Source organism: Enhydra lutris, unplaced genomic scaffold, assembly GCF_002288905.1.
Source record: "Enhydra lutris kenyoni isolate GAN:26980312 unplaced genomic scaffold, ASM228890v2 scaffoldscaffold46, whole genome shotgun sequence".
Classification (NCBI taxonomy): Eukaryota; Metazoa; Chordata; class Mammalia; order Carnivora; family Mustelidae; genus Enhydra; species Enhydra lutris.
Genome location: NW_019154130.1, coordinates 12,563,710 through 12,580,407, shown reverse-complemented (window position 1 = coordinate 12,580,407; position 16,698 = coordinate 12,563,710). Strand labels below are relative to the sequence as shown.

General features: G+C 50.0%; 1 protein-coding gene across 1 annotated transcript in view; it reads left to right on the top strand.

Annotated features, from left to right (window-relative positions):
• The window catches only part of LOC111156475 (kinase suppressor of ras 2), a 390,957-nt gene that overhangs the window by 340,705 nt on the left and 33,554 nt on the right, over nucleotides 1-16,698 (top strand). Inside the window, exon 14 of the mRNA XM_022517399.1 lies at nucleotides 250-617. Coding sequence (XP_022373107.1) covers nucleotides 250-617 — 368 coding nt within the window. The remainder of the gene's footprint in view (nucleotides 1-249; nucleotides 618-16,698) is intronic.

Genomic DNA, 16,698 nt, shown 5'->3' with positions numbered 1-16,698 from the left:
AGCCTGGGTGGTCCCCCATCATTTCTCAGTTTCCCTCTTGGCAAGAGAGCCTCAGTTTCCCTCTTGGCAAGAGAGCATTGGACTATCACGATCTCCCTTTCAGCTCCGTCTTCTATGATTCTAGACAGGAGCAACCTGGGGTGAATAGATACACGTCCCCCACCCACCAAAAATGCACTTAGGGATGTGTCCGGACCCAGGGGGAACTCGCAGGCACCGCTCTGACCACTCTCCCTTTTCTGACCCCAGAATGAAGAGGGCCACGATGAGGCTGAGGAGTCAGAGGACGACTTCGAGGAGATGAACCTGTCCCTGCTCTCAGCCCGGAGCTTCCCGCGCAAGGCCAGCCAGACCAGCATCTTCCTGCAGGAGTGGGACATCCCTTTTGAGCAGCTGGAGATCGGCGAGCTCATCGGCAAGGGCCGCTTCGGGCAGGTGTACCACGGCCGCTGGCACGGGGAGGTGGCCATCCGGCTGATCGACATCGAGAGGGATAACGAGGAGCAGTTAAAGGCCTTCAAGCGGGAGGTGATGGCCTACAGGCAGACGCGGCACGAGAACGTGGTACTCTTCATGGGTGCCTGTATGAGCCCGCCCCACCTGGCCATCATCACCAGGTAAGTCCTGCCCGGGGTCCCCCCACCCACGGACCCAGTCCCAGAGTCCTGCCTCTGGCAGGGTTGAGAAGCGGGGGCTTCTGGTTAAGGCGTGGTTCGGGCGAAGGGAGCATCTCCAGCTCTACCATTCACGATTGTGTGGTTTTTACGATTTGAGATTCCAGAAAATACTTTTGATGCTAGAGCTCTTTGGGCAGACCAGTGCCACGGGGAGAGCACCGTAAGTGGGAAACTAGGAAAGTTGGTTCAGAGCCCCCTGTGCTCCTAGTATTTGTGGAACAACAGCGCCGAGACTCACAGTCTCCATATGAAAATTAAACTGATTGGATCCAATCAGGGGTTGGCAGACTTCTTCTGTAAAGGGCCCAGTAGTGAATGTGGTTTCATGGGCCACAGAGTTTCCGTAACAACTGCTCAACTCTGTTCAGTTGGATCAAATTGGCCGGGTGCCAATAAAACTTTATTTATAAAAGCAGGTGATGTGCTGGATTTGGCCCCCAGGCCCTAGTTTTTGCCAACTGTGGGCTAAGATCGTGGTGACTGTTATTCTGGCTTTCATGAAAGTAGCATATTACGTTTGCAGGTCTTCACGATTGCTATTTTAAATATCCAGGATCCCTGATCTCTAGCTGCACAGGAATGGTAGTGAGAAAATCTGACATTAAGAAAATGTCAGGTGGTAGCAACTTTCCTGAACTTGCTCTCTAACCTCGCCCAGGGACATGGGATGTTGAGAAAAAATAAAATCGCTTCAGTTGAAAGTTGAAAATTGTGAAACAATCCTTTGGTGTGTTTTTAAACTCTGGCTGTTGCTCTGCTGTTGCTTTAGGACTGACCACAGCAGTGCCATTCCTGGCATGGCCTGGGATGCCGAGAGTCCGCTCTCTCCTTCCCATTCCCAGCTCAAGCAATGAGATCCCAAACGCACAAGTCTCTCAACTTGGCAGGAGCTGTGAGCTCAGGGAAGAGCTGGTGTGTCTTTGGTCTGGTCCCTTGTGACACAAAGCATCCTCGAGCCCATTTATAAGATCTCAGTGGCCCGAAGAAGGTGTGTTATTATTGTCTGTCAGCCCTGACTGTGCAGATAATGGATTGAATCCATGTAGCCCGTGGTAAATGTTTTGGAAGGATTGGAGATCGAGAGCTCGCCCTTCAATCCTCCTTAAACCAGGGTAAAAATGGTGGTTCTCCACCCTGAACAGTACAGAAGGAGCCCTGAAATTCCCAGCTCAGATCATATTCGGGGGCTGAGCTCTTCTCATGAGGTGAGTGTATCAGTATGCTTGTGCTGAGTAACAAACTACCCCCTACCCTTTAGAGTTTTCCTCTATCCTGTGGACAGGTCTGTGCTGAGCCAGGCCCCATAGCTGGGTTCTTGGGACATATCTGTGGTCAGCTGGCAGATCAGACTGGGGGCTGGTCACTCTTGGGTACCTTCTCATGGTCTCTTGCTCCCCAACAGCCTAGCCTGGGCTCATTCCCAGGGTGGTCTCAGGGTTCCCAGGGCAGCAAGAGGTCGAGCGCTGATGGGCAAGTGCCTTTCACACCTCTGTCCTTGTTACATTGACTGATGGACATTGGCCAAACCAAGTCACGTGGTTAAGCCAGATTCAAGGCTTGGAGGAATAGAGTCTGCCTCCGCATGGGAGGGTTTGCAGGGGCATAGATGCAGGGAGAGGGACAATTTGTGGCCACTTGTACAATCTGCCACAGCATCTTTCCTCCTTTCTTTGTTATCCAGAATGTATCGTCCTCATGCATAGCCCTTTATCTGGGGTACACACATCTGGTGGGAAGGTGGTCTTCTCCGCACATACACACACACTGGTCTTCTGCCTAGTGCTCCCACCAGTCCGTCACCCCAAATTTCTCTCTGGTCAGCTCCTCACCTTCTGGCCCTCTGACTCCTCTTTTAGACATCCCCAAACTAGAAACACAAAACCCACCATCTCCTGTCCTTTGCCTTGCCCTTCTAAGGACCTCTCGTCCCCCCCCCCCCCCCCCCCGACCTCCTTAGGGTTATTGGTAGAGCCCAGTACCCCAAGCCTCCCTCCCCCCTTTCCCAGGGGCTAATTGGAAGTGGAGAGATTCGGTCAGCAGCCCCCCTTGAGAAACAAGTGGTCATTATGGAAATGTGTCACTCGTCCTGTAAGCCAGCTGCGTTTGTGGCCCCTTTCTATTATGTGCAAACTCTGCCCCACCCCCACCCCCAAGCACCATAACTGCTTGCAGATTTCACAAATAGCGCAGCCTTTTCCTGGCACCCTGATAAAGACTCCGCAGCTTTGGGACATGTAATTGGTCTCTGAAGTGTTTTGGTATTTTGTGTGAAGAAGCCAGATGAGTCCCAAAGAAGTGGTATTTATTCCCTATTATTGTGTCATTATATATGTATCTCGGGGGGGGGACTCTGTGTACCCCCTTCTCCCATTCAGCACCGCCCACTTGTCGACCATCAGATCTCTTATCCGAATGTTCAGTTCGAAACCCAATATTTGAGTAATTTGATTAATCACCTGCATCCGCGTAATTGGCTGGCCGAGGCCCATGGTTGGACAAGAGCCAGCCAACTAGAACAATCTTTGGACCCTGGATTTATTTTACAGGGAACATAAGACCAGATAATTACCTGGCATATTCCAGCTAAATTCACAATGGCGTGTTCTCGCCAATTACTTAGTAATTATCATCGGAGTTAACAAGTATTTCTAAGATTAGCTTCCCTGTAACGCGATGTGTATGGCTCTTGGGGAATGAGTAATAACCGACTAGTTACCCAATTGCTCTATCCACAAATACAATTAGCAGCAGGATTGCTAAATCGTTTCACGATTGGGTTATTATGAGATTGTTGCAAAGCTATTGGCAGTCAGCACAATCGCTCATTTTATAAAACTCCGAGTGGAGTTTGAAAGCCAATGGCGCTGAAAGGAAACATCTTTCATCCTTCTGCCTTTCTGCAGTTGCCTGGGCCTCAGTGTCCCCATCTGCGAAATCAGGAGGTAGAAGTAGGTGCTTGGAGCAGAGTCCCTCCGATGCTGGCAAAAATTCTCTGGTTTGAAAAGCAGCTTGGAACGGCGCTGGAGCGATGCTTCCCGAAGTACGCTCTGCCTGGACCTCCTACGTTAGAGCCAGCAAAGGGAGGAAGGCCATGCCAGTGCAGATGCTGGGTGCTCCCAGTGTCAGGTTTCCTAGGGGTGTGGTGATGGGCACACACTTGGTGGCTTATGTGACACACATTTATTGTTCTGTAGTTCTGAAGGCCAGACGTCCAGAGTGGATCTCACTGGGCTCAAGTCAAGGGGGCTGCTCTTTTCTGGAGGCTCTGGAACAGAATGTTTCCTTGTCTTTTCCGGCTTCTAGAACATTCTTTGCATTCTTTAGCTTGTGGCCCCTTCCTCCATCCTCAAGGCCAGCAGTATCGCCTATCCCTTCTGTGGGCACATGGCCTGCTTCTGCGGTCAGATCTCTCTTATATAAGGATCGTTATGAGTGTGTCTAGGACCCAGCCATCCAGAAACATCTCTCATTTCAACACGCTCAGCTTTTGCAAAGTCCCTTTTGCAATACATGGTTTCCAGGGCTTAGAACCTGGATATCTTTGGGCTCCAGTATTCAGTCTGTCACATCACCTTGGGCCTAATGAATCGAGTCACTCTGAAGGGTAAGACTTTCTAACCAAGCCTCCCAGTCCATTTGAATTTGATTAACATGTGGGAGCCATACCCTGGGGAATATTACCACGGAGTACCTACTGTGTGCCCAGGGCTGATGCTGGATGTGTCCAGCTGGTGCAGAGGCAAATGGAAATAGGAAAGTTAAAAAAAAAAATTAAAAAGACCAGACAAAATGGCAAAATAATTAGGATCTTAGTGGGAAGAAATTTGTTATTTGTCTAGTGACAGGAACATGGACCAACCTACTTTAGCTGGGTGCCATGGGGACAAGACCAAAGCAAAATGCTACAGTTGATGTCTCCAAGAGGGCCCCATTAGGAGGAGCCTGATCCAACTAAATGCATCTGGGCCATATTACAGATATGGAAACTGAGGCCAGGAGAGTAAAGTGGGGCCAGGACGGGAGCCCAGCTCTCTAACGATGCACTTGATCCTCCAACGGGTTAAAAACGCATTCTCCCCCAATGTTTGTCCAGTCACTCATTCAGTCATCAGATTTTGGTAAAGACGTTGAGTACCAGGCACTTTGCTGGATGCTAGGGGAGTGTGGCGAGCAGGACAGACATGGACCCTGTTCTCAGAGTGCTGTCTTTCCAGTGGGGCAGACAGACTAGTGCTGTGTAGTAATGAGATCATTTGAGTAGGTCTCGGTCTGTTGAAGGAACCAAACCAGAGCAGTGCTAGAGGGACTTGGGGACTGGAGTTATTTTAGGTGAGCGTGGTGGGAGGGAGGATCCCGACATCAGAGACCTGAGTGCGAGAAGCCAGCTCTGCAGACGTGGCGCAGGGCACACTCAGCAGAAGGAACAGCAGATGCAAAGGCCCTGGGGTAGGAATGAGCAGGGTGTGCTTCAAACCAGAGAGAAGACTGTGGTGGCAGAATGTGGTCGGTGAGGACGAGAGGGTGGGAGGCGAGAAACGAAGCCAGCAGGAACCAGACTGGGGGAGGGGAGGAGAAAGGGCTCATGCCTGGTTGAAGTGGGTAGCGATTCCTACAGCATCCCTTCAGCCTCCACGTGATATTTTAGGCCGGGTCATTCATTACAGGGTCTGGCCTGTGTCTTGTAGGATAGTAGGATCCTCTTCCCTACCCATAAGATGCCAGTAGTACTGAGTCCCTAGTTGTGAGAACCAAAAATGTCTTCAGATATTGTCAGATGTCCCTGGAGCAAATTTACCCCCAGTCGAGAACCACTGCCAGAGAGTCTCTGACTTAAGGCCTCGGGTTCTGTACAAAACCTCCCCCATACGACTATCAGGCACCCCCCACCAAGACCCTCTGCTATAGGACCCGGAGAGCTGGTAAGAGGTCTGGATTTTATGCTCAGGGGAGCAGGCAGCCCTTGGAGGGTCGTGGGCAGGGGTGGGAACTGGTGTCTTCAAGGACAAAAATGGAGAAACTCCCAAAATAAAGGGTGGGGGCCCAAGGAGAGTATTTTGATGGCTGCAGAGGCATTCAAAGTTCAAGGAAATGGCCGTTTATCTGCCCTCACTTCCCATTATGGTCAGACACGATGACTTCACCAGGCGCCAGCGTCCTTTTCCCCCAACCCAGCCCATTACCCTTGGCTGGACCAGGAAGGGCTGTGTTCAGAGGGCTGCCCTCCGTGGTTAGTGTTCTGCCTGTGGATCTCCATCAGCAGCAGAGAAGCCTCCGCTCTACCCTTGTCATCACCAAGGGTGAGCCTAAGGAGGTAGACACGCTGCTCCATTCTTCCCAGAAAGGCACATCACCACGTCCCAGTGCCCTCATTAGCTTCTGCTCCAGCCCTGTCTCTCTGGAAAGGAAGACACAGTGAGCTTCAGGGTCACGTGGAGACCACAGTCCATCCTGTGGTGCCTTTTTTTGAAGCTGAAGGAGGCACAGCTGATCATCATGTCTGAAACCGTTTCCCTGCTTCAGGGGCATTTCTTTAATGTTCGTAAATGCAGAGCCCCCACCATACACCAAAACAGCGGCAGAGTCCACCAACCTTCAGCCAGTGTTCAGCTTCAGGCCAGGCACGGTGATCTTCTCCCATTTATGACTGTGCCCATTTTCCAAATGTGAAAACTGAGGTCAGACAAGGCAAAGGGAGCCCTTGCCTGGCTCATAGAACAAACACCTGGCAAAACCTAGAATTGAGCAAATGTGTGTCTGATTTTAGTCTTGTGGCTTCCTTCGTTGCCCTGGCTACATCAGCGGGGTCAGGGGGAGTAGGCAGGAATGTATCACGGGATCTCACCACCCCCATCTCATCAGACGCACCTGGGTACCTGTAGCGCTGTAAGAGCCAGGCTGCATCATAGTCCAGTGTGCCAAAGCCTCTGTCTTTTTTAAGTTCCAGAGGATTTGGTACACCCCAGTTTGCAAGCCACTGGCTTATTAAACCAGTTTCATTTTTTGTAGCTTTGATTCTGTTTATGTACTAAAATATCCTGTAAGTTACTACGGGGCCGGCATGCACACACGCACACACCCCTCTTTCATATATCCTCCACATTACACGCTTCCCTTCCTCTTTCTCCGTCCTACACTTTATCTTATAAAACACACACTCGGGGCACCTGGGTGGCTCAGGGGGTTAAGCCTCTGCCTTCGGCTTAGGTCATGATCTCAGGGTCCTGGGATCGAGCCCTGCATTGGGCTCTCTGCTCAGCGGGGAGCCTGCTTCCCCCCTCTCTCTGCCTGCCTCTCTGCCTACTTGTGATCTCTCTCTCTCTCTGTGAAATAAATATCTTGAAGAAAACACACTCACTTTCTTTTCCCTACGAAAGACTTGTATTATTGATGTATTATTGATATCAGCAATTGACAAAGTTCCCATGGCCCACAGGCTGCCCCACCTCCCGCCAGTCTTTTTCTAGAATCCCCAGATTATTTAAAGCCACAGACCCCTAACTAGCATCACCTGGGAACTTTTTAGAAAGGCAAATAGAAGATCAAGAATCCCCTCCGTCCCAATCAGACGCTCTTGGGGAGGACCCACTTTCTGAGTTGCACGAAGTTCTGCAGGAAATCTCTCACGTGCGCTCAGGCTCAGAGCTCTAAAGAAACCGGTTCTCACGTCCTACCCCGAGCGAGCAGACTTTTCCACTGCCAAGAGCTGCACACCCCGGAGCCCTCACCGAGTTATTCTGCCAGGCAGCCCTGGGAGGTGAGCAGCTGGGTCCCAGAGGAGTGAGGGCTTGGAACATCCCAAAATGAAAGCCAGCAGGGGCCCGAGAACCACCTGTTAGCTTTAGCGCTAGTGTGAGTTCACGGACGTGCCTTCCGAAGATGTGTCCGGGCCCCTGGCTAAGTGCTATGTTCTGAGAACACTGTTCCCACGGTTCCTCCATTCTAGGAGAAGAGACGGTCAGTAACAAATTGAACAGACAAGTAAGATAATTAAACATTGTGTTAAGTGCTGTGAAAGGGATGGGGGATGGGTCAGACTGACAGGCGGCTGCTTGGAGGAGGGGCTGAGAAGAGTGTCTTAGGGGAGGTGACATTTGAGTTGAGACCTAATGAGCAGGAGCAGCAGGGAAAGAGCAATCCAGGCAGTGGCACAGCGGATACAAAGGCCCTGAGGTGGGAATGCGGTGGGCACCTTCAAGGACCAGAATGGAGCACGTGAATGATAGCAGGGTGGTAAGGGAGGAGCTGTAGGGTCTCAAAGGTGCGGATAAGGTGCAGAGTTTATTTTATGGCAGTGGGAAGCCAGTGAGAGATTTTAAACAGGAGCTAACTCCCACCGCTCTGGATGTTTCCTAATGGCCCGGCTGCCTCCTCTTAGACTCGGCTAGTTAGTTGGTTCAGTGTATCAAAACCTCATTCCATTGAGAGCAGTGACAGCATCACGGTAGCCCAGTCCTGAAGGACACAATCAGAGGAAATGAGATTCTGGGGTGTCCTGACTGTCACTGTGGTGTCCTCACCTGTGTGTGCGATGCCTGAGTATGATTCCTCTGTATTTGGAAATGCCACGAACTTCAGGAGGCTTTCTCAGGGATGGGGGTAGGAGGGAACAGGATAATAGGGGCACTCCTTAAGCACCTCATTGTGATAGAGTGTCTTGGCATGGGTGTCCCAGGAAGGAGAAGGAAAAACAGGATTTCCCCACTGCTTTCAGGAGGATTTTTAAAAATTTCTCATTGAGCAAGTGTCCTCAGTCCCACCCAGTTGCTGGGTGCCCAGAGTCTGAATGCAGCTGTGAAGTCGTGTGAGGTTGGCTGGATCCCCTCGCTGTGCACACCCAACATCCAGCCCCACCCGGCTCCCCGGGACAAGGTAGTAATGAAATCCCACGAGGCCTCGTTTGCACAGCATTCTAAATCTGGTAGATATCAGGAGGTATTGAATAGACTACTTCCAACTCCAAATCAGTCCTTGCTTTTCATGCTTTCAAACAGAATAATGCCAAACTGCACTATTTAACAGACAGACGGAGGACCCTGCCTTCTGCTAACTAAGACCGTAGTAACTCCGTGCCCGAATGAGATCTTGACTTGCTTTTCCAGTAACTCTATACTTGTGGGGGTTTCTGATTTTTTTTTTTCTTTTCCCCTTTCAGGCCAGTTTGATTGTCCTAAATATAACATACAAAAGTGGGGGTTGGGGTTCTGAACACATGAAGATTCCGTCCCCCATCATCTAGTGGAATCGTCTTCCTTTTATGTTCAAAAAGCTGAATTGCTTTCCCTTTATAAAGCACAGCTGAAAAGGTTTTTTGTCTGTGACTGCCTTTAATTGTGCTGGAATGTGAAGCACCCTGGGACTTTTGTGAAGGAAAGGCTATAAATGCACTGCCTCATTATCCTCATTATTATTAACATCATCTCATGTACGTTGCTTATGCCTGTTGGTAAACGATCGTATGACCAGCCGAGGACTTGCCTGGGTGAAGTCTTCGCCCCCGGCCACCACATTCCTCGAATCCCAAAGATTCTAAATTAGCAAGCGGGCCATCTGTTATCACTTGAAAAGTAACTTGTGTGTCTTATTAGGCAAGTGATAACTTGTTATTGAAAGTGCAAATCCGTGAAGAAAGGAAAATGAAATTCACCTGTAATGTCTAGAGCCAGAGGTGGTCACGTGAATATTCTCGTGTGTAGCCTTCCAGGCAGTGTTCCTAATAAACATGCAAACTTCCGGTTTGTATCTGTCACAGTAACAGCTGCTGTAACAAATAGGTCTTAAAGTATCTGATGGCTTTATACAAAAGAAGTCCCATTTCTTGCTCACATAATAGTCCAAAATGGGTGTTTCTAGATGGTCGGTGGAATGTCCCGTCTTTTGTCCCGCAAATTTCTTCACTTTTGTGCACCTCTGTTTCCTCATCTGTAAAATGGGATGAGCTTTTCCTCTCTTGTAAGGTAGTAATAAGAATTAGAGATCAAACTATAGCTTAATGCCTCCTATAACCAGAGATGCTCAATACCTTGTATCTCCCAGTTGCTATGGTAATAGGATGCTATTCTCACCACGATGAGGGCAATAATGATAGTGATAGCAGTTAACAGGAGGCGTGTGTTTCCTCCCAGGTGCCAAGATCTCCTTGGGTCTTCAAGCAGCAGGTGTTCTGTGTTTATTATGACATAAAATGATCTGAGGGGATGGCTGTGATTTGACCCCTTGGACTCGTGGCTTATACCTTGTACCTCTCTGAGCTTCAAGCCGTCCACAAGGCAATGCTGAGAAAGGAGCTGGATATACCAGTCTCCAGCTCAGATGGAAGGTTGAGGCTGGAAATAACTGTGTGTGAGTCATCTGCAGAGAAGTGGTGATTAAAGCTGTGGGCTTCTGTGGCAGCTGAGGTCATCCAGGGAGGAGCAGGAGGTCATCCAAGGACGGAGCCTGGAGTCCCTCCGGCGTGGGGTGTCTTGGGCGGGGAGGGTCACTGGGCACAGGGGACTGAGAAAAAGCAGACAGTGCTAGAGGACCCCAGAAGAGCATGGAATCCTGGAACCAATCCAAAGTGGCACCCCATTGCCGCCCTTCCCCCCCATTCCCTTGTATGACTTCGCTGTGTTTTATTTTCCTTAGAGCACTTCTCACCATAAAATATTATCTTGTTCCTCAATTTGCTTATTTTTTGTCTCTTCCTTACATCCCTTCCCCCACCCTAAAACATAAGCCTGGGGAGAGCACGACCTCAGCTCCTTGGCTCACCTCTGCATCCCCAGCCTCTAAAACCCTGGGTCCCCCTTAAATACTTGTGGAGTGAATGAATAACTATTGCCAAAAATATATTCACACGCATTATCACAGCCCGCTCCTCTAGGCAAGTGTAGCTGCAGACAATGAATGGTACTGTTTACTCAGAATCACTGAGAAATGAGTGGGACATATAAAATAGAGTACAAACTGGGTGGTGGGAGGGTGGCTATAGGATGTGGGAGAATTAACAGGGATCAAAAGAAAAAGATACCAACTGTGTGATGTAAATTATCGTCCCGACAGTAAAGAGTCCAGTGTTGTGGGGGTATTGGCCCCAAATGCTCATCATGGTGGGAACGAGGAAATGAAGGCATGGCCTCTGCCCCCTGGGACTCACAAACAGGTGACTGGGATGATTCTCAGCGTCCTCGACCTCTGCTCTCAGATCCTAGGGAGCTGTGGGGTCCCAGATCTGGCCCCTTACCCAATCAAGGAGTTAGCCAGATGGACAAGAAGGTGTTGGCATTCTTTTTATTTGAAGATCTTATTTATTCATGGGAGAGAGCACAAGCAGGAGGAAGGGCAGAGGGAGAAGCAGGCTCCCTGCTGAGCAGAGAACCCGACCTGGGGGCCCCATCCCAGGACCCCAGGATCATGACCCAAGTCAAAGGCAGATGCTTAACCCACTGAGCCATCCAGGTGCCCCGGGGGATTGGCATAACGCAGAGGACTGGAGGTGGGAGGGGCTGGGAAGGAGGCAGAAGAGTCCATGGTTGGAGGATGGGATTCATACGGGTCCTAGCAAGAGCGAAGGAGTTGGAGACGGCCTGAAAGGACCTTGTGGGCCAAGCTTAGGAATCTGGACTCTGCTTGCAGAGTCCGGGGGAACCACCCAGAGTTCTAGCCAGAGGAGCGAAGCCTTCAATTTGCAAAGCAGAAAGACCAACATGGGGCAATCCCTTTCCTTAGCGGAGCTCGCAGCAGATCTTTTCCCCGCCCCCTGCCCCCCTCCACGGATGGTGTGGACAGTGTGGCTCCTCGTCAGACATCAGCGGGAACAAACACGGGTTTTCACGCCCTTGGTTCTGAAAGATCCTTGGGCCGACTCCCTGAGGGGAGAGCGACAGCAGGCTGGCGGTCCCTTGGAAACAAAGGCATTTTCAACAGCGTTCACTATTTACCCGAGTTAAAAATAGCCAGCTGCACGCCCATGTTTTGAAGGCGAGTGTGGGCAACATCAGGTCCTTAACATGTGTTCCAGAAACCAGAGGGACAGTTTCCTCAGCTTTGCTGTCAGCCGGTGGTTAAACAAATTCGGAAGCACGGGGGTAGCTTCACAGAGGAAGGCAAGGTTGTAATTAAAAGCTGGTTCCCTGCCATCTGATGGGCCTGCGTGCGAATACTGGCTTTTCTGTCTTTTGAATGGGTTTAACGACCCTCTGAAGTAGGTACCACTCCACTCCCCCGTTTATGGACAAGGACACCACGGAAGCAAAGCGGCGAAGGATATAGAAAACTGGGGAGAGGCACGATTTGAACTCAGGGTCATCTAATTCAGACCAAAGTTCCTATCAAGACCACCCCCTTCCTTTTCTTTCCTTCCCAGCTGTAAGTCCTTCCCTCTTTTGAATGCCCCTGGAGCCTCTGGGGACGCTGTCCTGCTGGTCCTTTCCCCCGGGTGCAGGGAGGGGAAAGGCTGACCCACCTCCAAGTCCGGCTTGTTGTCCAAACCACCGAACCTACCCGGTTTATGACCCTTAACCCCACCTGGTTTATGACTCGTTGAGCTGGCAGGTGCACAGTGAAACCCCGGCATGTGTCCCTTCCCTCCCCTCTCCTTGTGGCGGCCTCCAGGGTGTCATGGGTGGGCAGGGAGTGGGAAGCATCAGATGAGTGTATTTTCACTGCTCTGGGAACTTGCCAGGCCCCGGGCTGTGGTTTGATGTCTTCCCAAACCGGCCCCGGTTGCTTGGGCACTATTCAACTTCTGCTTTGTTCCTGCCTGGCCGTGTTTAAAATAATTAAGCCCATAGATCAAATAATAAATAGATATTGACTCTTTGTCATGGAGTCTATCAGGATTGATTGACCAGAGGGAATAATGCTTTCCTCAATCAATGGGGAGCCTATATCTCTGAATGCAAAATAAGAGTTTATTTTGGCAGAAGAGGGGAACCAGGGAGGCAGGGAGCAGAGAGAGACAGACGATCAGGATCCCCAGAGGCAGGCATTGTGGCTGGCCTACCTTAGCTACTCGTTGATTTTTTTTTTTTTTTTTTTTTTTTTTTTTTTTTGGTGAACCACGGAAATCCCTGCTTTAAGGAGAAACTGTGTTTGGTGTTTATTTTTTTCCATTCTCTGAATGTTGAGTGCCCAGAAATCCCGTCTGCCCGTGGGCTGCACCTTTATTCTGGGAGGAAAGAGAGGAGGGAAAGACTGGAAATGATGGGGATCAGAGACCAGGCTCCTTAGGGACAGGCAACACCCAGTGAGAAGGAGATTCCTGAACTTGGTCAGGGACAGGGAGCAACATGAAAAGAGTCTGGTTGGCACGTTGAGTGTAAGGTGCTTCTGAGCCTTCCAGGAGGCGATGTCAAGTAGGCATTTGGATGGATCGCTGTCCAGAGCGCAGGTCTGGACAAGAGGTCCAGAGCGGGCAGCCGTCTGTGCTATGAGAAAGGAGGAACCACAGGCCTGGGGCAGGGCTTTCTCAAAGGGGAACTCCTGGGTGGGGCCTGAGACTTTGCATTTTTAACTGGTTCCCAGGGGATGCTGACGGCTGCAGGCATGAGGGGGTTGGGGAGGGAATATAGGTGAGAAGACGGCAGAGGGTTCCTCTAAGGAAGCCTGATCAAAGGGCCAGAGAGAGGAGGAAAACCAGGAGGGTGTGTGATCATGGAAGCCCGGGGCAGACAGTGTTTCAGCAAGGGAGAGAGTGGTCAGCGGTTTCAGAAGCTAGTATGGAAAGGCCAGGCGAGATGCAGCTGGAAAAGTGCCCCCCGGGAACTCTTGTGGCCTTTAACGTTTTGTTGGCTTGTGGTTTTTACACCTACTTGCAGACTTCCCTGTTCACCTGTGCCCTGATGTTTGACAACCGCATCTGTGTGCCTAGGTGCTTACCGTGTGAATTTCCAGGTGGGTTCAGGTGGGAATGGAGCTCTTTACCCTCTGAACTGGAGGGATGGTGACTGTTTCAAAGGGGGCTGAGGCACAGCTGGAACATCCATTGCAGGGAACAGTTCCCAGCAGGCAAGAGCTGAAATTTATCAGAAAGACTGTATGGGTTCACTGAGGCTGGAAATGAATCCACTCCTGGGAGGTGTTCTCTCTGGGCGCGGCACAGTATTATTTTGAAAACCAATCCTTGATGTTTAGCCATAAGTAAAAGTAAGAAAGGGAAGATTGTTGTTTGGTTGACTCCTTGGTGGGTTTTTTGTTTGTTTGTTTGTTTGATTTGGTTGGTTTTTGGTGGTGTTGTTGGTTTGTTTGTTTGTTTGTTTGTTTTGTAAAATTTTATTTACTTATTTGACAGGGAGAGAGAAAGAGCACAAGCCGGGGGAGCAGGAGAGGGAGAAACAGACTCCTTGTTGAGCAGGGAGCCTGATGTGGGGCTCGATCCCAGGATCCTGGGACCATGACCTGAGCCAAAGGCAGACACTTAACTGATGGAGCCACCCAGGTGCCCTTGGTTGACTCCTTGTTAACATAAAAGAGGGCCTGGCACACTCGGTATTAAGGGGAACTTGTTTCTTGAACTTCTACTGCAAGCTGAGTTCTGCACTAAGGACTTTAGATCTATTGTTTCATTTAATTGTTGTCCCCCTTTTACAGATGAGGCTGGGACTTGGGGAGATGAGGGGGACCATCCAAAGACATACAGCTGGGGTGAGGCTGAGTCATGTTATACCATTGATCTCTCTGATCCCAGAGCTTGACCCTTAACCCCACCAGGCTGTACTGTGTCATCTTAAGAACTGAATTAATTCTTTGTTCGAATATTCTTTGTAGCTATTCTCCAAGGCCCTCTGGATGAGTTTCATAGATCACTGTCATGGTCTGATCACTTCTCTCATCCTTGGGTACAGAGTAAAATGCATGGGAATCTTCCCCATCTAGAAATTTAAAACAGAGCCTCAGTTTCTCTATCTGTACAGTGCCCTGCCTTGTGAGATGATTGAGGAGGAAGTGGGTTTCTACATCTAAGGCATTGAGCCCGTTACACATTGTGGAAGTTGATAAAGAAAGGCTAGCAGGGAAGGCTAGAAGGGGGAGCTGTGCCACACGATGCCAATGGCCAGAAGAATTGTTAATGACAGAACCCTAGCAGAAAAATCTCCATGGGAAGGAATCATCAATTCTAAGTCCCAGCAGGGAAAGATGTACATTGTATCTTCTACCAGAATTGACTACCCCTGGGACTTAGCCAATGAGAAACTCCTCACCCTGAGCTCTTACTTCTCTCCTGCGGACTTTCCTTTCAAAACAACCCCTCCCAGCTTCCTCTTCCTTCGCCATAAAGTAACATTCTCTTTTGTTTGTTGGACTTGCCTATGGCTTTGCCATAGCTTGCTTATCCTGGGTTGCAATTCTCTGCTCTTCTCAGATAAACCCGTTTTGGCTGGTAAAACAGCTGGCAGTTTCATTTTGAAGGCGAATGACATCAGGTGCTCTGTAAGTATTGTCAAGTCTCGTTGTTGCAGTGATTATCACCAGGAGCCCTGCATCGTGGGTACCCAAGGGAGGGCATGCAAACACAACTCTTGTCCTGTGCCCCAAGAGAGGGCATGCAAACACAACTCTTGTCCTGTGCCCCAAGGGAGGGCATGCAAACACAACTCTTGTCCTGTGCCACAACAGGGAGAACTTTGGACACAGAGTTAGGAGTCCTAGCTTTGTCAGCGTGCTGGCTCTGTGACTTCGGACAAATCACTTCCCCTCTCTGAGCCTCTATGTTTTCATCTATAAAGTGGGGACAACAGTGTCTGTTTCCCTGGGTGGCTAGGAGGAGCAAATGGGAATGGCGAGACTGAAAATTCAGCGCAGAATGACGAGGACCGGAGAGATGTGGGATAATTTTAAAAATCATATATTGATGACAGTTTACAAAGCATTGACCACATGTCTGCTGTTGTTCCAAGCACTATGAGTTTTCCCACCTACCAGGTGGGGTTGGTAATTTCGTACTGGTGGAGCTGGGGTTGGAGCTCCTGTCTGCTGTTGTCAAAGCAGGTCTACTTAGCACTGTATGGGTGAGGAAAATCTCCTCGTTAAACTGGCAGGAGGCAGTAACCCAAGTTTAAAGTTAGGACTGCAGCTGAGGGGAGGGGCAGTGGGCTTCCCCCTTCTTGGGGCTCCTTCATGTGGTCTCCTGGACAGTGACCGTCCCTCTACCGCAACTGACAGATGAGAAGCAGGGACACCTGTCCCCAGCTGTCACCTCCCTTTGACAGAAATAGAGAGTCTTGGGGCTGAGAAGTTGTTCTTGCCTTTAATCAAAAGGCTTGTCCCTGAATCCCTTTCAAAAGCACATTTCTTCTAGGTGTTCAAAAGACCCAAAGGAGCACTGAGCAGGGAACAGACCAAGTATCTTCAAAGGCAAGGAACGGGTCCCAGCCATCTTCAGACTTTCCCCAGCTGAGACCCAGTCCCTCCCAGGCCGTTATTAGTGTGGCCTCTTGGGACTGTGGAGGCACAGATCAAGGGTTCTCAGTGGGCTTGTTTGGCATTTTTGTAGACCATGGAGGTGTGTCCTGGCTTGTCCATCACCAGAGTCTGATCTCTTTCTGAGCAAGAAGGGCTGCCTTTGACAGGCTCCCGGAACCGGAGATGCTGTGCCTTCGCCTGATGGATTATTCTGTCTTGTTAATAAACTGCTATTTCTTGGCTTAGCTGGGCCTGTCCCCCCTTCCTCCTGCAGGAACTCTGCCTTCTCTGGCTTCCCTGCCCTGGCCCCTCTTCCTCTCCAGCTTTCAGCCTTGGTGCTGGGACATCCCTAGGGCTTATCTCACTCACCCAGCTACAGAATATCAAGGTGGAAAATGGGTGCTGTTGACATGGCATCTGGAGGGATGGGCTTTCCATCTTGTGCTGTATTTGGCAAGGAAAAGGCATGGAAAAAAAGGAAACAAGAATTCAAGCACTACTTCTGCTATGACCTTAGGCAAACTTTAACCTTTCCGGCTCCTAGTCTGCTTGTTTGTGGAATGATTTGAACATTACCTACTTCATCTTTATCTGGGTCATTTATCTCCTTGGCTGGGACTTGTTGGCCTCAGCTGAATAC